A 19,760-nucleotide genomic window follows, 5' to 3' on the forward strand; every position below is an offset into this window, starting at 1 on the left:
TTCTCTAGCTGGCAGGAAAATGTTATGTGGTGGGGGTTTTTTTGTTTTCTGTTTTTTGGGTTTTTTTGGTTTTTTGGGTTTTTTTGTGGTTTGTTTGTTTGTTGTTGTTTTTTTGGTTGGTTGGTTTTTGGTTTGGTTTGTTTTTTTTAATACATGTATCAGAGAACAGAATAAGAATGAATGCCCAGCTGGTACAGTGTGAATTTCCCAGTCAAGCATGACTTAAGACTAGCTAGAGATACATCCAGGCAGACAGCACAACTGAGATGTGGCTTTTCTAGCTAAAAAATGTCATGTCATCCATCTCGGGAGTCAAAAAAATAGCAACAACAAAAAAAACCCACAGCCAATCCCCACGAGAGTTCCTTACAGTCTGTCTGGACTTGTTAAAAGCTTCACGCAAAGCCACATAGGGATTGCCTAGTTAGGCTGAAAAAGATGGGAAGCTGAAAGGAAGCTGCAGATTCAGTTGGGAACTCACCAGAGATAACAACAAGCTGCCCTGGAAGGAGAATGTTTAAACTGGGAGAAGTTAATGTTTCCTAAGGTCTGCTCTGGGACCAATAGTTTGTCTGTGCGTAAATTTTTATTAGAGTGAAAGTGGGAGTGCTCTGAACACAAAGTAGTGGGAAGGGCTGGTGATAAAAAGGAGGTTCAGAATATCCTACAGAGATGACTACATAATCTTTAGGACTGGAATAACAGAAATGAGATTAAATTCAGTAACAGAAAAGATAAGGTCATACGCTTAAGACATTTATAAAAAGCGTTTTAATTATGGACTGTAAATGACAGACAAATAGAAGGATTACTTGTATTAGTCCCTCACAGCATGACCCAGAACCATCAGTGAGATATGGTCATATAAAATGCAAATTGGCTGCATGAGAAAGAGTAATTTTGGAAGAAATCATGAGAGACTATCTCCATTGCAAAGTCTGGCAATACTCTTTGAAAAACTGCTACCCGTTCTATACCCATTCTGTATCAGACGTGATGAAAAGAAAGCTGAAATCAAATTGTATCTAGTGCAGAAATATCTGATATGCAGATGCTGTGTTTTATAGGAGGAGACTAAGAAAACTTCCTGATAGGCTAGACAAGTGGATAAAGGCTATGACTACTGCCTATTAATATATTACAGGTTTAAATGCAAGGGAAAGAGAAATACCTGATAGTAACACTGTATGGGACAAGGACAAGTGGATATGAGTATGTTCAGACTGTGTATTAGAAGGGGCTTCTGACAAAAAGACTAAGGAAGCACTGGTCCAGCCTTCCAGCAAGAAGTGCAGGAAAATACCACATTTAATGTAAAATGGAACTATTTGTGTTTATGGAAGGGGTTATATGAGTACTTGCTCCTACAGCAGTGAAGTACTGCCTTCAGAACACAAGATCTGTGCCAGACCTATGGCCTAAAGGTCCAAAAGCTTCACTTGCTTAGCAGACCATAGTGCAGTGCAGACCTAGCAAGTTTTACACGTCCTGACCAATGTACCTCAGCAGCTCAGCTGTGTAGTACAGCTTCCAAGAGAGTTAACATACCTCACCCTACTGAGGATTAGAACTCTTCTGATATATAGCATCACTGCAAGCCATAAAGCAGATAATTACAGAAGAATGTGTACTTGTCAGGCATAGTCAGTGTTGAACCCCATATGCCAAAAGGAAATTGCTTTCTCAGTCTTAGTAATACAAGGCTTAATTTTCATGTCTGTATTTAAAAAAGACAACAATCTGGCTTTACATGTCTGACCACTGTGGCTACCCAAAGCTTACTGCTAGATTCATGCCCTTGTTCTTGACTGCTCCAGTTAACAAACTGCTCAAAGGTCTCTTCACACAAGAGACCTCAGATACCTTAGAGCAAGACAGCTGTCCTCACACAAGTGCTATGCCTCACAGCAAGCTGATGGCACACAGCAGCAGAGAGACCAAGGAAATGGGGAGTTCCTGTTCTTGAAAAAACAAATGGTTTGTACTGTGGATTAAAAAGCTTGCATGAGGTATAAGGGACAACGGAGACAGGAAAAATCCTTGATGAATGTAAAGCATCATCCCGTGTTTTCACAGGTAGCAGTGCTGTGAATTTACACCAAGCTTTCAGCCACACAGCAAGATGCCGAGGGTCTGCACTCAGGGTACCTGCCAGGCACTCAGTACCCGCTCAGAGCTTCTGACCCTCTGAAGCATCTGCTCATTAGGGACTGGAAAACCCCCACGTAATAAAAGCCCCGTGTTGCAAAAGTCACTTCCCTCACTATAAACATATTTATTTACTTGGGTCGAGACAAACGCTCCCGCCGTGCATGCTGGGCTTCTGTTCAATAAAATTAAGCATAACCCTTAGAATTACTGAATAGCAGAGATGGTCTCTTTGCTTTCTTCCCCATCCCCACTCACCTCAGCTTATTACTGACTAATAAACCATCTCGTGGGATGACACACGAAGCACCAGCGGCCCTCCTTCCTCGCCGCCCCTTGGGACCCGCTCTGCTTTCACTCCCCCATCGCTATTATCCCCGCACCCCTTTCGGCGGTACCCACCCCCCTTCACTCCCCGCTCCCCGCCGTGCGCTGCCGCTCGCCCTGCCCGCCGATCGAGAAGCCCCTCACCTCCCCTCCGGTCCCGGGGGAGGGCGGCTGCCATCACGTGTGCTTCCTCCCCCTCCTTCTCCTCCTCCTCCTCCCCCTCGGCGGCAGCAGCAGCAGCAGCAGACGCCCGGGCTCCGCTCCCTTTGTTGCGGGCGGAGCGGCGGCGCTGCCGGGCGCCGCGCACAAAGGAGGAGCGCGGTCGGGGCGAGGCGGCCCCGCCGGCGGACAGGCGCGGAGGCGGCCGCCGCACCGCCGGGCTGCGGGAGTCCGCGCTGCACCGCCGGAGCCAGCCCTGCCCGTGCCCGGGGGGCCGGCGGCGGAGGTAGGAGGAGGCGGCGGCGGCTGTCCGCGGGGATGCTGAAGGTGTGCTGCGGGGCGGCGGAGAAAGGACGGTCCCGCCCGGGCGGCGCCGAGGGCTCCGGTTGATGCTACGGGCCTGCCGCCTCCGCCGCCTCCTCTTCCATCCCGCTGCCGCCGGCGCTGCTCTTCGGCCGCCCCTCGCCATGCTGGGAGAGAGCCCGGCCGCCGCCCGGCCGCTGCTGCGAGCGGGACCCCCCCTGGCGCTGTGCTACACCTCGGCCCTCCTGGTGCTCGCCCTCTCCGCGCTGCCCGCCGGCCGCGCCTCACACCCCCTGCCCGGCTCCGAGTGCCAGGGCGGCGGCAAGGGGAAAGGCATCAACTGCTCAGGTAATGCCCCGACGGACCCCGCACCCACCCCAGCCCCGAGCCCAACCCCAGACGGCGGCCCCCGCCTGCACGTGGGGTGCTGAGCGCTGTCCCCGGCTCCCCACGGTCCGGTCCGGCGCTGCCGGCGGCTGGAGACAAAGGAGCGGCACCCGCCCCGGCCCCCCTCCCCGGGGGCAGCCCTCTTCCCGGGAGCTCCCCGGCGAAGAGAAAGACTTTGCCGCCGTCTCTCTCGGCTTTTGTTGTTCCCCTCCCGCCGCCGTGCCGGCAGGTGCGCCCCGGGAGGGGCTGCCCGCAGCCCGACCCGTCCCCCCCCTCCTGCCGCTCCGTCCCCGTCCCGGTCCTGCCGCAGACGGAGGGGGAAGAGCCGGGAGGCAAAGGTCAGCGCAGCCCCTCTCGGCGCCCACACGGGCTGGTTTTCTGATTCGGTCTCTCTCTCCCTGTTAATCTGCACAGCCCAGACTCCGGAGCCCGGGAGTCTCCTCATCCGTCCTTCTGCCGGTTGCTCTATAGATTGTACTCTGGGTGGGATGTAGGAAAAAAATATAAAATTCTCCTCGATGTACTTACAAGAAGCTTTTAAAGGTTTTTTTCCTGACTTCGCTGCGTGTCAGGAGGAGGGTTTATTATGCCTACCTGTCCTGTGCATGAAGTGTATTCTGGTCTAGTACAGTTTCAATGGAGGTGAATTGGTTTGGCGTGGCAGCAACACATTTTCTTAGACCTCGGAGGATACGGTGGTTTTAAAGTAGAACAAAGTAAATAGACACAACGCAAAGTTTACAGTTGGTTAGAAAAACTTCTCTTTCTTCTAAAGCCAGCCTTTAGAAAAGGTAATTTATTTTTTCCTCCGAAAGAATTGCTGCGTATGCCTCCTACTGGTTTTCCAAACGATAGGTTTGTTCCACTGCCAGGACCGCCAGCCAGAGCCGCACCAAGTGCCTTCTCCAAGGTGATGAACGTTCCTTGCCCGGTGCTTCAGAGCTCCCCGCTCCCATTGTCTCCAGTAGGATTTGGGAGGCAGTTTCCTGGTTGGAAGGAGCTCAGGGTACTTCCCAGGATAGGGTCCCCAAACTGTAAAACAGCTTTCAAGAGCTGAGTGAACGGAATAGTGATCTCCCTCCCAATTACATTTTATAATACGGATAATGCTGCTAAAGCAGGCTGTCGAGTTCAAGGACCAGCAAACTGTGGCGAAATGGTTTTGCAATTTAATAAATCTAGCTGCTGTTCGCTCTCGATATGCTCATTTTTTCTTTATTTTAGCCAGCTTAGACATGTGCTGCGCTAGTGTGCGATACCACAATGCTCCTCTTACTGCTGCCTGCTGGTTTCATTCTACTTGTATGAATATCGTGGTTATTTTTAAAGAGAGGTTAATAGGTTAATGTGTCACTGGCGTTAGCAGCTTACCCATCAGAGACATGTGGGTCATTAGACCAGGGCATGTGCATAAATCAGTGAGATTAAACATGGAAGGACTGATGAAATATATGAGGAAGTTTTCTGAGATACTGTGGAACTCAGGGATACTGTTATTTATAAACCGTCACGGAAAGATGGCTTTCCAACCTGGAATTAGAAAACCATATGCTATATCAAAGACATTCAGAATTATTTGGTTTTACTGAAAACAGGCAGAAGCAAAATATGTGATATATATATATATAAATGTCAGGCACAGTTTTTAGTGTAACTACAAAAACATAGAAAGAAATTTTCATTTTAAAATACAGCAGTCAGATTCTGCTATGTGTTAACCATGTCATGCAAAAGGGCAGTGTTTCAGTTCTCAACATTAATCTGAAAGACCTAATATCAACAGCTAATATCTGGTACAGATTTTCCCCTCACTTGCCTCTGCATAGTTTCATTAACTTTTAACTCTTACGGATAAGCTACTCCCCACAGAAGATTCCTGTACTTGCATGGGGGGCCACGCATTGGCATTAGCATCTTCCCCAATCTTCTTACCATGTACATTGCTATTTATAGGGAAAGTTAAACTTCAGAAGACTGTTAGTACTTTTCTTCAAACATTTGGACTCTCTAAATTACCTTACATACTCAGAGAAGCAAAATTACTCCTCTGTTACAGTCCTATTCTAATATTTTCATCAGGCTGACCTACTGCCCTAGAGCAGTTTCTTACACTTTTTGGGACAGTTCCTGAGTTTGTAACTTTTTATCATCACTAAATTATGTAGCTATCTTAATTCTTCCATTAATTTTTTTAGGAAATGCGGAACTCCTAATTTCCTCCAGAGTATACTGCTTAAGAAAGGGTTTGCTGCAGCAAAAAAACCCCAACATTGCAAGGTGGAGTATGTAGGCAGACAACATGAAAATCATGATAGCTTTTACAGCCTCGATTCTGCCTCTTTGGCACAGGCACTGCAGTTCTGTCTTTTCTTAAATTATGATATAATTTCATCATCACTGGCCAAGGGAACTATGTATAATCAAGTGATTAGAGCAGGAAACAGAGAATTAAGATGTATCTGTAGTTAATAGACTGTGTCAACTTCTGTGTGTTTGTTCATTTTCAATCCATACTTTGCTAAGGCAGAAAAACTGGAATAGCACCATTTTATCCAGACTGGGGTAAATACAAGTTGGCATTTCTTTCTGGAATAGGCAAGCTTAGGATTGATGTTTTAGAGAAATTGTATCATTCCCAGAATTAACTGTAGTTACCTTCCATAACATTTTTGGTAGTCCCTGACTTTCTGTGAGTAGGGTGGCTTAATGCTTGCTTCTCTGCTGAGGCCATAAGATAATTGTGTCCTTAATAAAGGCTGTGAACTACAAGGGGTTATTAAACATCTCGAGTGTAAAGGTAATTACAAAATGCTGTTATATCCTGAGCTGCTAACCCATCAGTACTCTTCAGAGACACTCACTGTGCTTGGCCATCTTCAGCTCCAGTTTCAGACTGGTTGAACCTCTGGTGTGAGATACACTCCAGAGATAGGCATCTGGCAGCCACCAGGGTTGCAGGTTGCACATTTGATCACAGCTGACCAAATTCTGAGGACTTTGGTGAGAGCTACACGGGCTTAACAAAAGGCATTGCTCAGTGCATTGCTTTGGATCTGTACTCCTGGGATTTTAATTAACAGTGATACATTTCTGTTGGTAAGCCTTTCAGCTTGCTGTTCCTTCATGTGATGAAATATGCTTGTTTGGGGTGATTTCACACACCTCCTCGAAGTATCGTGGGCCATATGGTGTCCCTGGTTTCTTGAATTCTAAGTGAAGCGAGTAAAGGCAAAATTGTTTCAAGATAGCTTATTGAATATTGAATGAGGTCAAGGAAAAATTAAGGACAACTCTATCACAGAATTCCTCTTCTGAGGGGTATGAATGCTTTTCATTTGCACAGTTGTTAACATGGCTGAAATAATTTGTAGATTAAAGCAGATGGAAATTACTTATTAGGGAGAACGAAGGGTATGAAGGGACAAAAGAAAGTATCCATCCTGTGACAGGGTGGTGGCTGAGTCTCTGATGGAGTGTTTACTGAGCACAGAAGTACAAACTTGTAAATTTTTAGAGAGAACATCAGAGAAAGCTATAGTGGAGCCATCCTTCACTGTACACACATTATCTTAACTTTCAGGATGTTTCAGAGAAATGGTTTCTGCCCTGAAATAACTCACAGAGTAAATTAGCCAAACAGAAAATGTGGAAACCATAGAAGAAACAGGGGAACAGAGAACATGTGAGCCAACAGAAGTACAACAAGCACAGGAAAACTCATGTGTTTACATATTTTCAAATGTGGTACAGTGACAAAGGAGGGGCAGACATCATCAGTGGGACAAAAGCATCTGAAGGCTGGGCAAGAAGAGTGAGACCTGAAGAGGGATGGGTGGGGAAGGTGTTGAATGGTTCATGAACAGAAGGGATTAAGGAAACAGTGAGAAATGATAAGCAGCTGAGAGTGGGAGCAACTCACTGAAGACAAGGGTAGCAAGAATTTGTCACATCCAAATGCTTCTGTTTCCAAAGCATGCCTTTTTCTTTTGTGTGAATAGAATTTTAGAGAAAGAAGAGTTGGGAAGGGCACAGAAAGTGAGTCAGATGAGCAACAGGACATCCAGTTTAAATGCAGGTAAGACAGGAACATTGAATCTCCCTAAAGGGTTTGAGAGTGGCAGAATGAGACTGAGAATTTTAAAAGTGCTACAAAACCTAAATGAACAAGTATATGGTAGCACAAGGTCTAAATGCCTAAGGAAACATTTTCCTGGGGAGATGATTATTCAATCACCTTTGCAAGGGTTTCATTCTCAGAAGCATCTAAGATATATCAGTACTCAGGAGAGGTTCTAAAATGCTATCCATATTTACTGTCAAATTACAGATCTCGGGTTCAAACAAGGAGGAACTGTCACTACTTTAGGGCATGTCACCTATTATGTATGAGCTGCTGTAGCTGAACACTTCACCTTCTTCCTTCAGATAAGAGGTTTAATGCTACTCCCATTTAGTACAGTGTGAGGTGAAGATTTGAGTTTATGAGTCAGTGAGCCAAAATGAGTTTTATCTACACTCTTTCTCACGTTAGGCTTTTGGGTTGTCCAAAGCTTGGGTCCAGACTGTCACCACTGTGACAGGGAAGAGCTGAACACCAGCATGCAGCTCCCCTGGCTTTGCCTCTACCCAACCCACGTGGCAGATGAGAACACGGATTTGGGAGGATATAAAGCTCAGGCAGTGCCAGTCTCTAGAGCTTGGTCTTGGTTTGTGCTTGGGCTCAGTGGGGACTCCGTGAAGCAGAATCAGATGTGGCCTCAAGACTGCCTTTCATCCGTGCTTATCTGCTGGAACAGACATGCCTTTTGTGGGTGTTTTGTGAAGATTAAGCGAGTGAGATTTTTTGGGGTATATCAATTCTAAGTAAGACAAGGCCAAAACAATTTATGCTACTGGTGTGAAGCCACGCTGACAAGAATGTAAAGGCAGGGGATGGAAGAGATGTACAGGTTCAGGTAAACTAACCTCACTATTTTAAGAAATAGGTATCTTTTTTTGTGGTTGCATAGATAAACTTGATCTGAAATGGTATATGAGACTAAAATAATTGGTTGTTTTATCTAAGATACTGTGACTTCTGTTTCTATAAATAAATTATGACAGTCAAGCCAAATAATCTAATGCCTGTTTGTGCCAATCGAACTTCTGAAGTAAATGATCTAGAGCCAGTCAGGGTACAAGGTATCATAAGACATGAATATCAATAAACTGTAAGTATAAAGTAAAAACAATGGTTAAAAAGAGAAATTGAAACTCAAGACAATGCCATGCACATATTTGTCTCCCTTTAGGATAATTACCTAGACATGAAATGTCCTTGCAGCACAGATTCTTGTGCTGATTAAAGAGCCAGAAGGTAATTAAGTAGAATTGAAAGAGTCAGAATACCAGAAAATCATCTCGTAACAGGTGTCACTCCATCATTGTCACCAGTGGGGACCAGAAGCAGTTGAGGTGGAGCAGTTGAAGCTTGACTGAAGGGACTGCACTGAATCAAATTTTTTAAGTTATGTTTTGATGGGGGAAAAGAGGAGCTACGTTTTTTTGTGGTAAATATTGCCAGAAAAGCATTCTTTCTCTTCCAAGACTACTCTGATAATTCCGATTAAAGGGAAAAAAAAGTGTCTTTATTAAGAGCAGTCTGACCCATTTCTTGCTGTTGGTGAGTATTTTGTGCTTATAGCCTGCTGGTCTTCTTCTGGAGTTGGCAGTAGACTGGATAAAGGGGAGAGTTCATATTTACTTGGACCTGAAAAAGAAGAGGCAGTAGTCAAGGTCCTGGAGTAGAGAAGTATGGAGGCAAAGAATCCCAGAGATATTGACAGGAGGCTCAATTTACCCTTTTCCCATAAAGAGAATATCATGTTCCACCATTGATCTGTCAACTGAGAGCACTTGTGACTTTTCTAACTTGTGGTCAGGCTTTGGCAAGTGTCCACACAGCAGGCAGTGCCAGTAGTTCCCAGAAAAACAGTACCTGTAACATTTGGGGAAGAAAAAATACTGAGCACCAGGAATGCTGAGAAAGGATCTAATTTTTCTGGCTCTAGACAACTGCTTATACTCCTTGACAAGTCCCTAGAGATGCTGGGGAAGTGGAGGTATGAATATGTTGGCATTTTTGAGGTGAAAGCTTGACTTTTTGTAAGCAGTCTGTACTATTCCAATAGAGCTGAAGACCAAGGAACTTCCTTGTGAATTACTCTTAAAAAAATCATTTTATCCTGAGAATAGCTTTAGATAATAATATCATTAAAATTAAATAATGTGCTGTAAGCTAAATCTAATTGCTGTAGTGCATTCTTAGATCTTTTTGAAATTCTGTTTAGAAATACAAGAGGAAGAAGAGTGTGAGAGAATGGAGCTGTGTTTTATGGAGCTCCAATGTGTAGAGAAGGGCATGTTTGACTAAAGAAATCCACAGTGAATTTCATTTCATGAAACCACTTCTTGGCAAAAGAGGTCATTGTGTGGTATTTTTCTTCCACAAAAAGTTAAAAAGATACAGACAAAATCTGGCTAGAAGTAATTTCAGCAATCAAAGTTGTGATCTGATGAAACTGAAGTTTCCAGAGTGTAGTGAAATGAGGCAACCAGGTGCCACTAATTGCCAGGGAGTGGGCATGAGCTTGTGTTAAGCCCACCTGTGCCTGATTAGGGCAGGGCCCCCACTGCGCATGAGCAGGATTAGGGGGCCAATAAAAGGTGAGTCCTGAAGCACAGGCTGAGCTCAGTCCTGAGCAAGCCAGTGGAGAGGTCAGTCACTCTTGGAGCAACAGCACCGATCTGGGCTAGTCAACTCTGAGAGCCATAGGCTTAGAGCATTGCTCGTGAGTCTCTGCTGGAACACCTGGTTGGACCTTGAAGCGCCATTCCCTAAGAGAGGTTCGTCTTGCTACACCAGAGAACCTTAAATCTGTCCCTTTGTCTTGATGAACAACTATAACATATCTTTAGTTCTAATTTACCTCACAGCTGTCTTCAAGTGGATCTGAGCGCAGAATTATTTTATCTGCTATTATTGAGCAGATGCCTAGTGGTGCCATTTGTTGTTTAAATATTTGGGATTTATGGGTCATATGTTCTTCTTATTTGTTTATTTTTCAAAAATAAAAATGTCAGCTCATTTTTTTCTCTTAAGAAGTCTTAACCAGGAAGCTTTAATCTTCTCTGGAATGGAGAGCAGGAAGCCAGTGGAGCTCTTTGCTACAACAGTACCTATAAGGCTTCTCTTCTTGCTCACCCACTTATGTCCCCAGACCTGTCTGGGTGTGGACTGGGAGACTAACCAGGCTCTGCATGTATTTGCATATATATATACATATATATATATATATTGCTGGTGTGAGTTTTTTCTGTTTGAGAAAGCATTGAATGTTACACTGCTCTCAATGTTCAATTTTTAAAAAATTGTTCTAAAACTGCCTCATTGATCACAGCATGGTTTGCAAGGAGGTGGTGCTTAACTAGCAAGTTGGGATTTATTTTAGGATAATTTAAATTCTCATTATGGTAGACAATTTCTAAGGACTGAAAAGACAAGACTTTTCTGATAATAGATTGTGTGTTACAGTAACAGTGTTTAAAGGATCTGCTTCAAAATAAAATTAAATCCTTGTAATACCTCTCTTTTGACTTAGTATTATAAATTTAGTTGCAATTACAGTCTTGAAACACCCACATTATATAACCGTGTTCAAACTGGCAGGATCCTCATCCTTCAAAAATAGTGTTAATTAAGACCAGCAGGAAAACATGTGAAAATGAAAGAGAAGAAAATAGGAAACAACACAGAACTGTCAGTAATTTTTCTGAAGGGACCTGGCTTCTCTTGGCAGCTCCTCCCCTACCCTGTTTTTACCAGGCTGAGACCTTGCTATGGCTCCCGTGTATCTTACATAGGTGTAAAACTCTTTTGTTCTTTCTTAAGATGAGCAGAGCATCCCATGGTGTGCAGCAGCAGAAGAGGACAGGTACAACGTTCTTGGCACATAGACAAAAGGGTGCTGAGGACATGAAATGATTCTTCTCAGATGTGGTCTGGGGGCCAAAAACCTCTTGAAATCCGGCTCTGCCTCACTACAAAGCCTCCATATGCAGCTCAGTATCAGCTGCCTGGCTTGCTGTCAGGCAACAGCCGGGTTCCTCAAGGAAAAGCCCTGGGGCATTTCTTGTGCCTCACACCAATCTCCTGGGATCACTGTGGAAGCAGATGGGGTGAATGGGGGCGGCCGAGCAAACCAGTGACTGGTCTGGATCTGTGCAGACTCCTGTTAATCTGCCTTTGATCACCACGGAGAGATGAACATGAAATGCTCAACTTCAAGAGCTCCAATTACTTCAGCCCAGATCCAGTCCTGATAATTTCCCAGACTGGTGCATTTCCATCCAGCTTCAAAAGCTTGACATATTTCAGTGTTCACCTACTGCTGACCAAAGCCATTCCTGCTTTAAGAGGAAGCATTGAACCACTCTCAGTTGCTAAGTCATATGAGCATGGCACATGATGATGGAACTAAAAACACACTGCTCCCAGTGCAATCAGGACATCACATCTACTTGTGGATGTGAAAACCTTTCATAAGCACACAGATAATTCTCCGTTGCTTAAACCTGAAGCATACAGAGGAGTTTGTTGTACCTTAAAAGTGTTTTACTTGCTCTCCTACTCAGAGACTTTCACAACCACTTAGACACATGACTCTAAAGAATGAGGGATTAGATCAGCATGATTTGCAGAAGTTGCTAGATTTCCTCTAAAATTTTAAATCAAACAAGAATCTTAAAATCAGCATAAAAGCTTGAGATACTAGCTAGGTAAAGGTGTCAGTGAAAACGCAAAAAATGTCAGAAATACTCAAGGAATTAAAAATGAGTGAGTGCTTGTGAAAATACAAGCTTTAATTCTTAAGGGTGTGCATAAAACAAAGATATAAAGTCTTCAGCTGGTTGATGGAGACATATAAAACGGTGTTTTCAGCAGGTATTTTCATTGAAAGCTTGAAAAATTGTGTCTTTCTAGCAGTTTGTTGATCTAAAACTCAGGGATGCATTTATCTAATTAAATGTTTACATTTTGCTAATTAGTGTTGACTCTGATTGTGTGCTGCCTTTATCTGATCCCTCTGGGAGAGGCAGAGGTCAGTGTGTTGTGCTGAATAGGTTCTCTGGGGCAGAGCAGAGCAGCAGAAAATCCTTAAAAAGGCTAAAGAAAGGGACCCCCCCTGAGCAATTCTGCCATGTAGAGTGGTGGGCAGATGAACTGTCAAGCTCCTCAAGTACTGTGTCACTCCAGCAGATTTTCCTTCCTCCTCCTCCATCTCTCACAGAAGTTTACCTGGACAATTCTGCGATTCAGAGTTTCTTTTCCCTGTCTTGATTGGAAGTATAATTTCATGGAAGTAGCATTTCAAGGTTATAAAAGTGAAAATAGAATAGGCAGGCTCCTGTTGAAGTTATAGATTTTTTCTTTTTTCTCATACAAAGCATGGGTTGGGAAGACAATTTATTTTGTCGTACTTCTTTTCTGTTTAACTGCAAAGAGTTTTCTTTGCTTGGGCAGATATTTACACCTCCAAAGAAAGTCTTTGCAAGAATAGTTACACGTGTTTGAAATGTGCAAAATTGGTTCTGAGCTGTAAGAAATACTCTTTTTCACCCCAAACACTAGTGGTTGTGGTAGGGATAAACCAAAAAGTTTGGCTAGAAAACACAAAGAACAGTTGTGTTATTTATTTATTTGTAAAGTGAGAAAAGGTACAGCGTTATTTGGATGCTATTTGTTAAAGAGTCTGTCTGTAACACAGCAAATTTATCCAGGTGACAAAGCACAATGTCCACATTTGCAAGTGATATTCCTGCTGCTGGCTGAGCAAGCAAGGATCACTGGAACCAGACTCCAAATTTGAGTGTTTTGGATGATTTATCTACCAGATGGTAAATGCGGTCCAATGTAAAAAATTAGTCTGGAAGCAAGAAATCAATCATCCAGCACACTGATCAGCAGAGGGATTTGAGTGTTATAGCAGAAAAATTAATGAGCTGGCAATCCACTGCAGAGCAGCATTAAAACAAAAAGATACTACACTGTAATAAAAGACTCCTCACCCAGAAAACAAAAGAGATAAACATACTGCTTTATTAGACACTTAATAAACTTAATCTAGAGCACCGTGTTGGATACCAAACCCGTAATATTATTCAAACATAATGATAAAAAAGTTCAATATCAGAATCTGGAAATCAGAGTTAATTTAGGAAGCTGAATTTTTTCACTGCTTTCACATCTGTTTCCCAAATGCATAGGCTCTTCTGTCATCAGAATGACTTACTAGTATTCTATATTACAGTAATAAATGTTTCTGTGCTATTAAAAGTCACAGTTCAGTACTATGAAATTACTATGAAGGATTCTACCAATACTAGCTTTGTGCCATAATTATCTTGTTCCCTAAAAATCTTGACAGTGTGTCCCTAGCCCCTTTCAGTTACTCAGGCTACAGGAGATCATTGTAGTTTCACCACCAAAACCTTGACTTTTTCATCACTTTTCTCTGATTTTTCATGGGGAGCCATTGAGTCTTCATCTGGAAAAGACTAAGAAAAGGTGGCTTGTCTGTTCAAATTTCCATTTATTTATTTATATATATATATATATATTTTTTAATATTTAATTATTATTCTAAGGATCAGGGGCAGATTGGGCTCCTTGGGAAATGATGCTATGTACAGGCTGCTTCTGCAGGGAGGAAGGGCAGTAGCAGGGTCTGGCCATGCTGGTGTGGGGCCACTTGACACAAGTGGGAAATATAACTGTGGGTCCCTTCTCAAGCCTGAGGCATCAGAGTTACTTCTGTGACTGCAAGTAGCTGAAAGAAGTAGGTTGGAAAATGATCTTAGAAAAAAGTTTTACAGAGGAAAGATACCTGAAACAGCTCTTATAGCTCCTCTGTGAGTAACCACTCTTATTTCTGAAACAGCCAAGGAGACAGGAAACCTGAATACCATTCCATCTGACCATTTTGACCTTTTCTTGTCTTTTTTTTTTTTTTTCCTGGAGGTGGGGAAATTAAGTTGGTGAACAGCTATTGAAGCACACAGCAAAAAATCTAGAGTGTCTCTGCACATCATACAAATGTAATCCCGAATTTATTTACTTATATTTCCTCCTGGGTTTTGGGGGTTATTTATGGGGGTTTTTTGTTGTTTTTTTTTTTTTTTTTTTTTGTTTGGTTTGTTTTGGTTTGGTTTTTTTCTTTGGTTTTCAAATCATTGGTGGAGAAGTATTTCTACAAACACAGGGGAAATGAGCTGACACTCTGACTGCCTGAACAGTAGGGTGAAGCCCACTGCCTAAGTTTTTCCAAAAGTGCCACCCACTGCTTAAAATCAGCAAGAGCCCCTAGATCATGGTCCCTGTGAAAAACGAGATTTATCTATGTACAGAGTAAGCAGTAAATACTAGTCCCATAGAGCTCTACAGATTAGTGGTGTAGAAACCATGATCTTCCACGGACTTGCAGGAGCTGCAGCCAAACCTGTGCCAAAGCGAAAAGACTCAATTGCCTACATTTCTCCAAACCACAATTACATGTTTGCCTTACAGTTACGCCAGGCATGTAAAAATAGTTTATGGTGCTGTGCTGGGTTAAATTAACACAGCTCCTGTGCTAATCAAGTTCAGCCTGGGTGTAAATAGGAACTGTACCTCCAGCATCTCAGGGCTGACTTTGGCCTTTTACTTCCTTTTGGATGTATGGGTGTGAATGAAAGGGCATGAACACTTTTGCATGGAGGTTTATTTTTTTTTTTTTCACCTCTTTTGTGTATATATATATATATATATGTGTGTGTGTGTGTAAAGATTTTTGCTGACTGTATTTTTTTCTGCCATTTTGGGTGCAAGCAACCCTGTTAAAGATGGCTGACCCAGGCCGTGGCCTGAGGGTGCCTGTGGCCCTGCATTCGGTCAGAAAACAGAGATTAAATCCAGATCGACGGAAGGCAAGGTGTGTCAGGGCCACAGCAGAAGGATGAGTCGCGACAGTGGCGATACCACCCCTACTGTTTCGTGCCCCTCCTCACCCCGTGTCCCCGGGGCAGGCAGGGCCGGGCGGTACCTGGCAGGGGGAGCGGCCTCTGCTCCTCGCTCCCACAGCCACGCTGCCATTCAGGGGTAAAATGCGAGGGCGGCAAGTCAAAAGTTCCTCGATTCTCCGCCGTAAACCAGGTAATAGCGGCTAATTTAATGGCAATTAGGAAGCCTCCCTCAAGAGCTGCGAGCTGAGACCGGGCGCGTTGTGGCGGAGCGTCTGCCAGCGCTGCTCCTCGGCCCCGGGAACCGCGGGGAAGAGGCATCCCCTGAGCCGCCTAATCCGCCCTTACATTTGCCGAGGGAATCCCCAGCAGGGAACCGTGAATAATTTCCACCTGCTTCGTCCTGCCTGCCTGGCATGACGGGAAGGGGCGGAGGGGGATGTTTTGGGGGGAGATGGATGAATACATTGAAGGAAGAGAGGTGGCCTCGGGGCTGTCCTTCAAATAGGTCTCGCTGCTCAGCCCGAAGTGCTGGGTATCGCTGGTGGGGGTGGCTTTGTAGGGTTTGTGGCTGGCAGAGGTTGTTTGGGGCTGCAGAGATGCTGCTGAGATGGAATTCATCGGTTCTCTGCAAAGCTGGTGGCCCTAGCAGCCCGGCGACAGCCGTCGCTGGAAGAGATGATGGGGATGGAGAGCATCCCCGGCTCTTTGAGTGCCTCGCTCTGGCCCGACTATAAACTCCCAGACCCCGGAAACTCATTTGAAGCAGGCAAAGAGAAAGGGGGTGGGTGGGGGTGGAGATGGGTGGTAGAAGAAGCTTTGGGAATTGTATTTTCTCCTTGTCTTTCAGAGAGGATAAGCGAGCAGGCAGGGAGGAATTATTAGCTGTAGGTTTAGCTGACAAGAAGCCACACGGGAGGAAAACGTATTTCAGCAAACTGAGCATCTCCTCGGCAGTGATTTGTTTATTAGGAGTGTAATGCTGTTGCTTAAGTTTGGAAGGAGCAGAGGTGGTGGCTTGGGTCCTCGCTGTGTTCTGGAAGTTACTGGAACTACCAGAAATCATTAAGACAACCGAGGGCTTCTTTGTTTTCTCCCCATGACTTTTATGTTGCTGGTTATTATGCTACTTTTCCAGGGGTTTTCTGGCTGTTTAATTACAGTTCTCCAGAATAGCCCTAAATAGCATAGTGTATGGGTGTTTGGAGGAGAGAGAGTTTGTGTAAACCTAATTAAGCTCCAGCAGCATTCGTACTGCTTATGTTTCAGGGATAGTACCCAAGAGTTAATTTATTTCCTTTCTCTGTATACCAAATAGGAATCTAATGCTATTTTTATGTAGGTATGTGTATCATAAGAATGCATCTCAATGATTCTTATTATCTGATTAGGAGTTTTAATTAAACAGCAAGAGGAGATGGAGTTTTTTGTATTAATTTGGCAACTACCAGATATAACTGTTACGTCACAATCTCTTATGTGGAAAATACTGTCTTATGGGAATTAATTTCTATATAATATTGTGAAGATAAAAAGATACATTGGCTTTCATTTAAAATCACTAACTGTTTAACATATTTTTCTAAATTCTTGATTTTGATGTAGACTGGAAGGGTTCATGGGGACCCAAAGGTATGATTCCCTCTGATTAGGTTCTGAAGGGTATTCCTATTCTTTCTATTTTAAATAGGTAGCTTTAGAACACTCAGTGCTGGCAATAAAATCTTTCCAGAGACAAATACTCCAACAGACAGTTGTTTGTTTGTTTGTTTGTTTGTTTGTTAGATAACTCACTTTTAAAAGTCATTGATGTTTCATCTCTCTTTATCTAGTCAAGTTCTGTAACTTTCTTAGGTATTTCTTTCAGTGTTTTTAGGTAGAAAGGTAATATTCACCTAAGAGCTTGTCACTGTAACACTGACAGTCTGTCATCCACATGGCTGGAGGAGATCTCTTATGGCATTGAACCCCCTTGGTCATTATTTCTGCAATCAGCCTATTCCTCAGCCCATTATATACTGCTTACTTACCAATGGATTTTTTTTTGTTTTGTTTTAATTAAAGCTTAATATATGGCTTATTGTAGAAAAACAATAGAATAAAAATTAGAGTTATTACTGTAAATATTCTTACAGTACTGTTCAATAAGCATTATTGTAAATATTCTTGAAATAATCTTGCTCTTGGAACTTCTGTGTTCAGACATTTCCCACCTCAGGAAGATAAGCAGTAACTTTTTGGATGTATTTTCAATGATCTCTAGAACATACACATAGACCAGATTAGCCTGAAAACTGCTTTGCACTTTTTTGGGTGTTAATTAGATTTTAAATTTGTGTGAAAACTTAGATGTTAGAAAAATAGTGAGTTAAGGTACTTAGAATTTTTTTTATAATAGAACTTGATGTATTCAATGAACAGCTTCCACTGCTGTGAATTACTGCATCCTGCTTGATTTGCTTTGAGGAAAGAACAGACAGAGAGGAATGCCCAATTAGTGAATATGTCTGGAAAATCTGATTTGAGCAACTTGTCAGACAAGTTGCACTAGGACATAAAAATTGTATTTGCTTGTATAACATTAATTCACAAATCCTCTTGTTTCTGAGTACTTGATTTGCTCTTTTATTACAGCTTTGCATTAACATGAGTGCCTGTAAAGAAAACCATGAACCAAAATCAAACAACCCTACCCACTAAAAGCTGTGGGGTGGACTGATTTTTAAGTGTCTCTGAGGAAGGTTAAAACCATTATATGCTGGCACAGACCTTTCACTTGAATTAATGGCATAATGGATACTAAAGAAAGTTGTTTTCCTCTGTCAACCAGACACCTGAAAACCACATTTTTAAAATGTACTCACTGGAAAGCAAAGATCTTGCAACCCTGGGCTGTTCCCATGTTTTCCAGTGGTTGTTTTCTCACCATCCTTGCCTCTTCCACTCTGTGGTCCCTCTCCTCTGGCTATCCTCATGGTCTTCATTCCACCTCTGCTGTACCTGCCAGCTCCTTTTCCTTCACAGTCAGCTCTCATCTTTTTACTTGGACCATTTTCTGCTCTTGGGCAAGGAGACCACTGAGGCCATACAAATACAACACACATAACCAATATGCAAGTTTTCCAGTCCTGATTTTTGGTGCTGAAGCCACAGTTCACTTGACACACCACAAAGGAGTATTCTTAAGGGAAGCTTGTGACTAATTTTGCTGGTTACAGGTAGAGCTCTTTAGCCACTTAGAATTTCAGGTGGATTAGATGTATTTTCACATAGCAGAATCATAGAATCATAGAATTGGCTGGGTTGGAAGGGACCTCAGAGATCATCGAGTCCAACCCTTGAACCACCATTGTGGTTGCTAGACCATGGCACTGAGTGCCACATCCAGTCTCTTTTTAAATATCTCCAGGGATGGAGAATCCACCACTTCAGTGGGCAGCCCATTCCAATGCTTGATCACCCTCTCTGTAAAGAAATTCTTTCTAATATCTAACCTAAACTTCCCCTGGCACAACTTAAGACCGTGCCCTCTTGTCTTGTTGAAAGTCGTCTGGGAAAAGAGACCAACCCCCCCCTGGCTACACCCTCCTTTCAGGGAGTTGTAGAGAGTGATGAGGTCTCCTCTGAGCCTCCTCTTCTCCAGGCTGAACAGCCCCAGCTCCCTCAGCCCTTCCTCATAGGGTCTGTGCTTGTGTCCCTTCACCAGCATGGTTGCCCTCCTTTGGATCTGCTGTAGGACCTCAATCTCCTTCCTGAACTGAGGGGCCCAGAACTGGACACAGAACTCGAGCTGTGGCCTCACCAGCGCTGGATATATAGATGGATGATAGAATATAGTAGTCAAAGCCTTGTAAATCATACTTCCTTCACTTCACCTTGTATCTCAGCTTCTGCATTCAAAAATGGAAAAACTCAAACACGTTAAGGCAGTTTTATTACTTAGAAAAAGCGGACAAAACATCCTGTGTGCTCCACGTTAATTCTTCCAAACTACACAGCTGAAATTTTTCTATGAAAACAATGAGTCTGAGTGCTAGAAACACCTTAAACCAGGATCTTATGATGGAAAATGTTATACAACATTGACTATAAATACAGCTCCCAGCTCTGGGTGTTACTGCAACTTTGGAGTTAATAAGTTGCATTAAAATTAAGGAGCTTCACATGTATTCAGGAAGCTGTTCAGAAGTTAGAAAATGCCAAGATTTTGGACTACTAGACTCACTTTCTTAAGTAAGTCAAGTAACTTCATTTTCGTGGGGGGCGTTTCTGAGATTTCCACACAACTCTGCCGGCAGAAATGATGTACAGCTTTTTCTTCAGGCTTAATAAGCACGTGTATTTCTTGTTCTGGAAAGGAAAACAACACATATTTAACAAGTATTTATGCTGTTTATTTC

The 19,760-nt window shown here is 43.3% G+C and overlaps 1 protein-coding gene across 1 annotated transcript in view; it reads left to right on the forward strand.

The window, feature by feature from the left end:
* The first annotated feature begins 2,931 nt into the window (after window positions 1-2,931).
* Window positions 2,932-19,760, forward strand: part of TMEFF1 (transmembrane protein with EGF like and two follistatin like domains 1) — a 121,005-nt gene continuing 104,176 nt past the window's right edge. The window contains exon 1 of the mRNA XM_030445039.1: window positions 2,932-3,285. Within this exon, the coding sequence (XP_030300899.1) occupies window positions 3,024-3,285 (262 nt within the window). The 5' untranslated portion in view covers window positions 2,932-3,023. The remainder of the gene's footprint in view (window positions 3,286-19,760) is intronic.

This window comes from Calypte anna, chromosome 2 (genome assembly GCF_003957555.1).
Source record: "Calypte anna isolate BGI_N300 chromosome 2, bCalAnn1_v1.p, whole genome shotgun sequence".
Taxonomy (NCBI): Eukaryota; Metazoa; Chordata; class Aves; order Apodiformes; family Trochilidae; genus Calypte; species Calypte anna.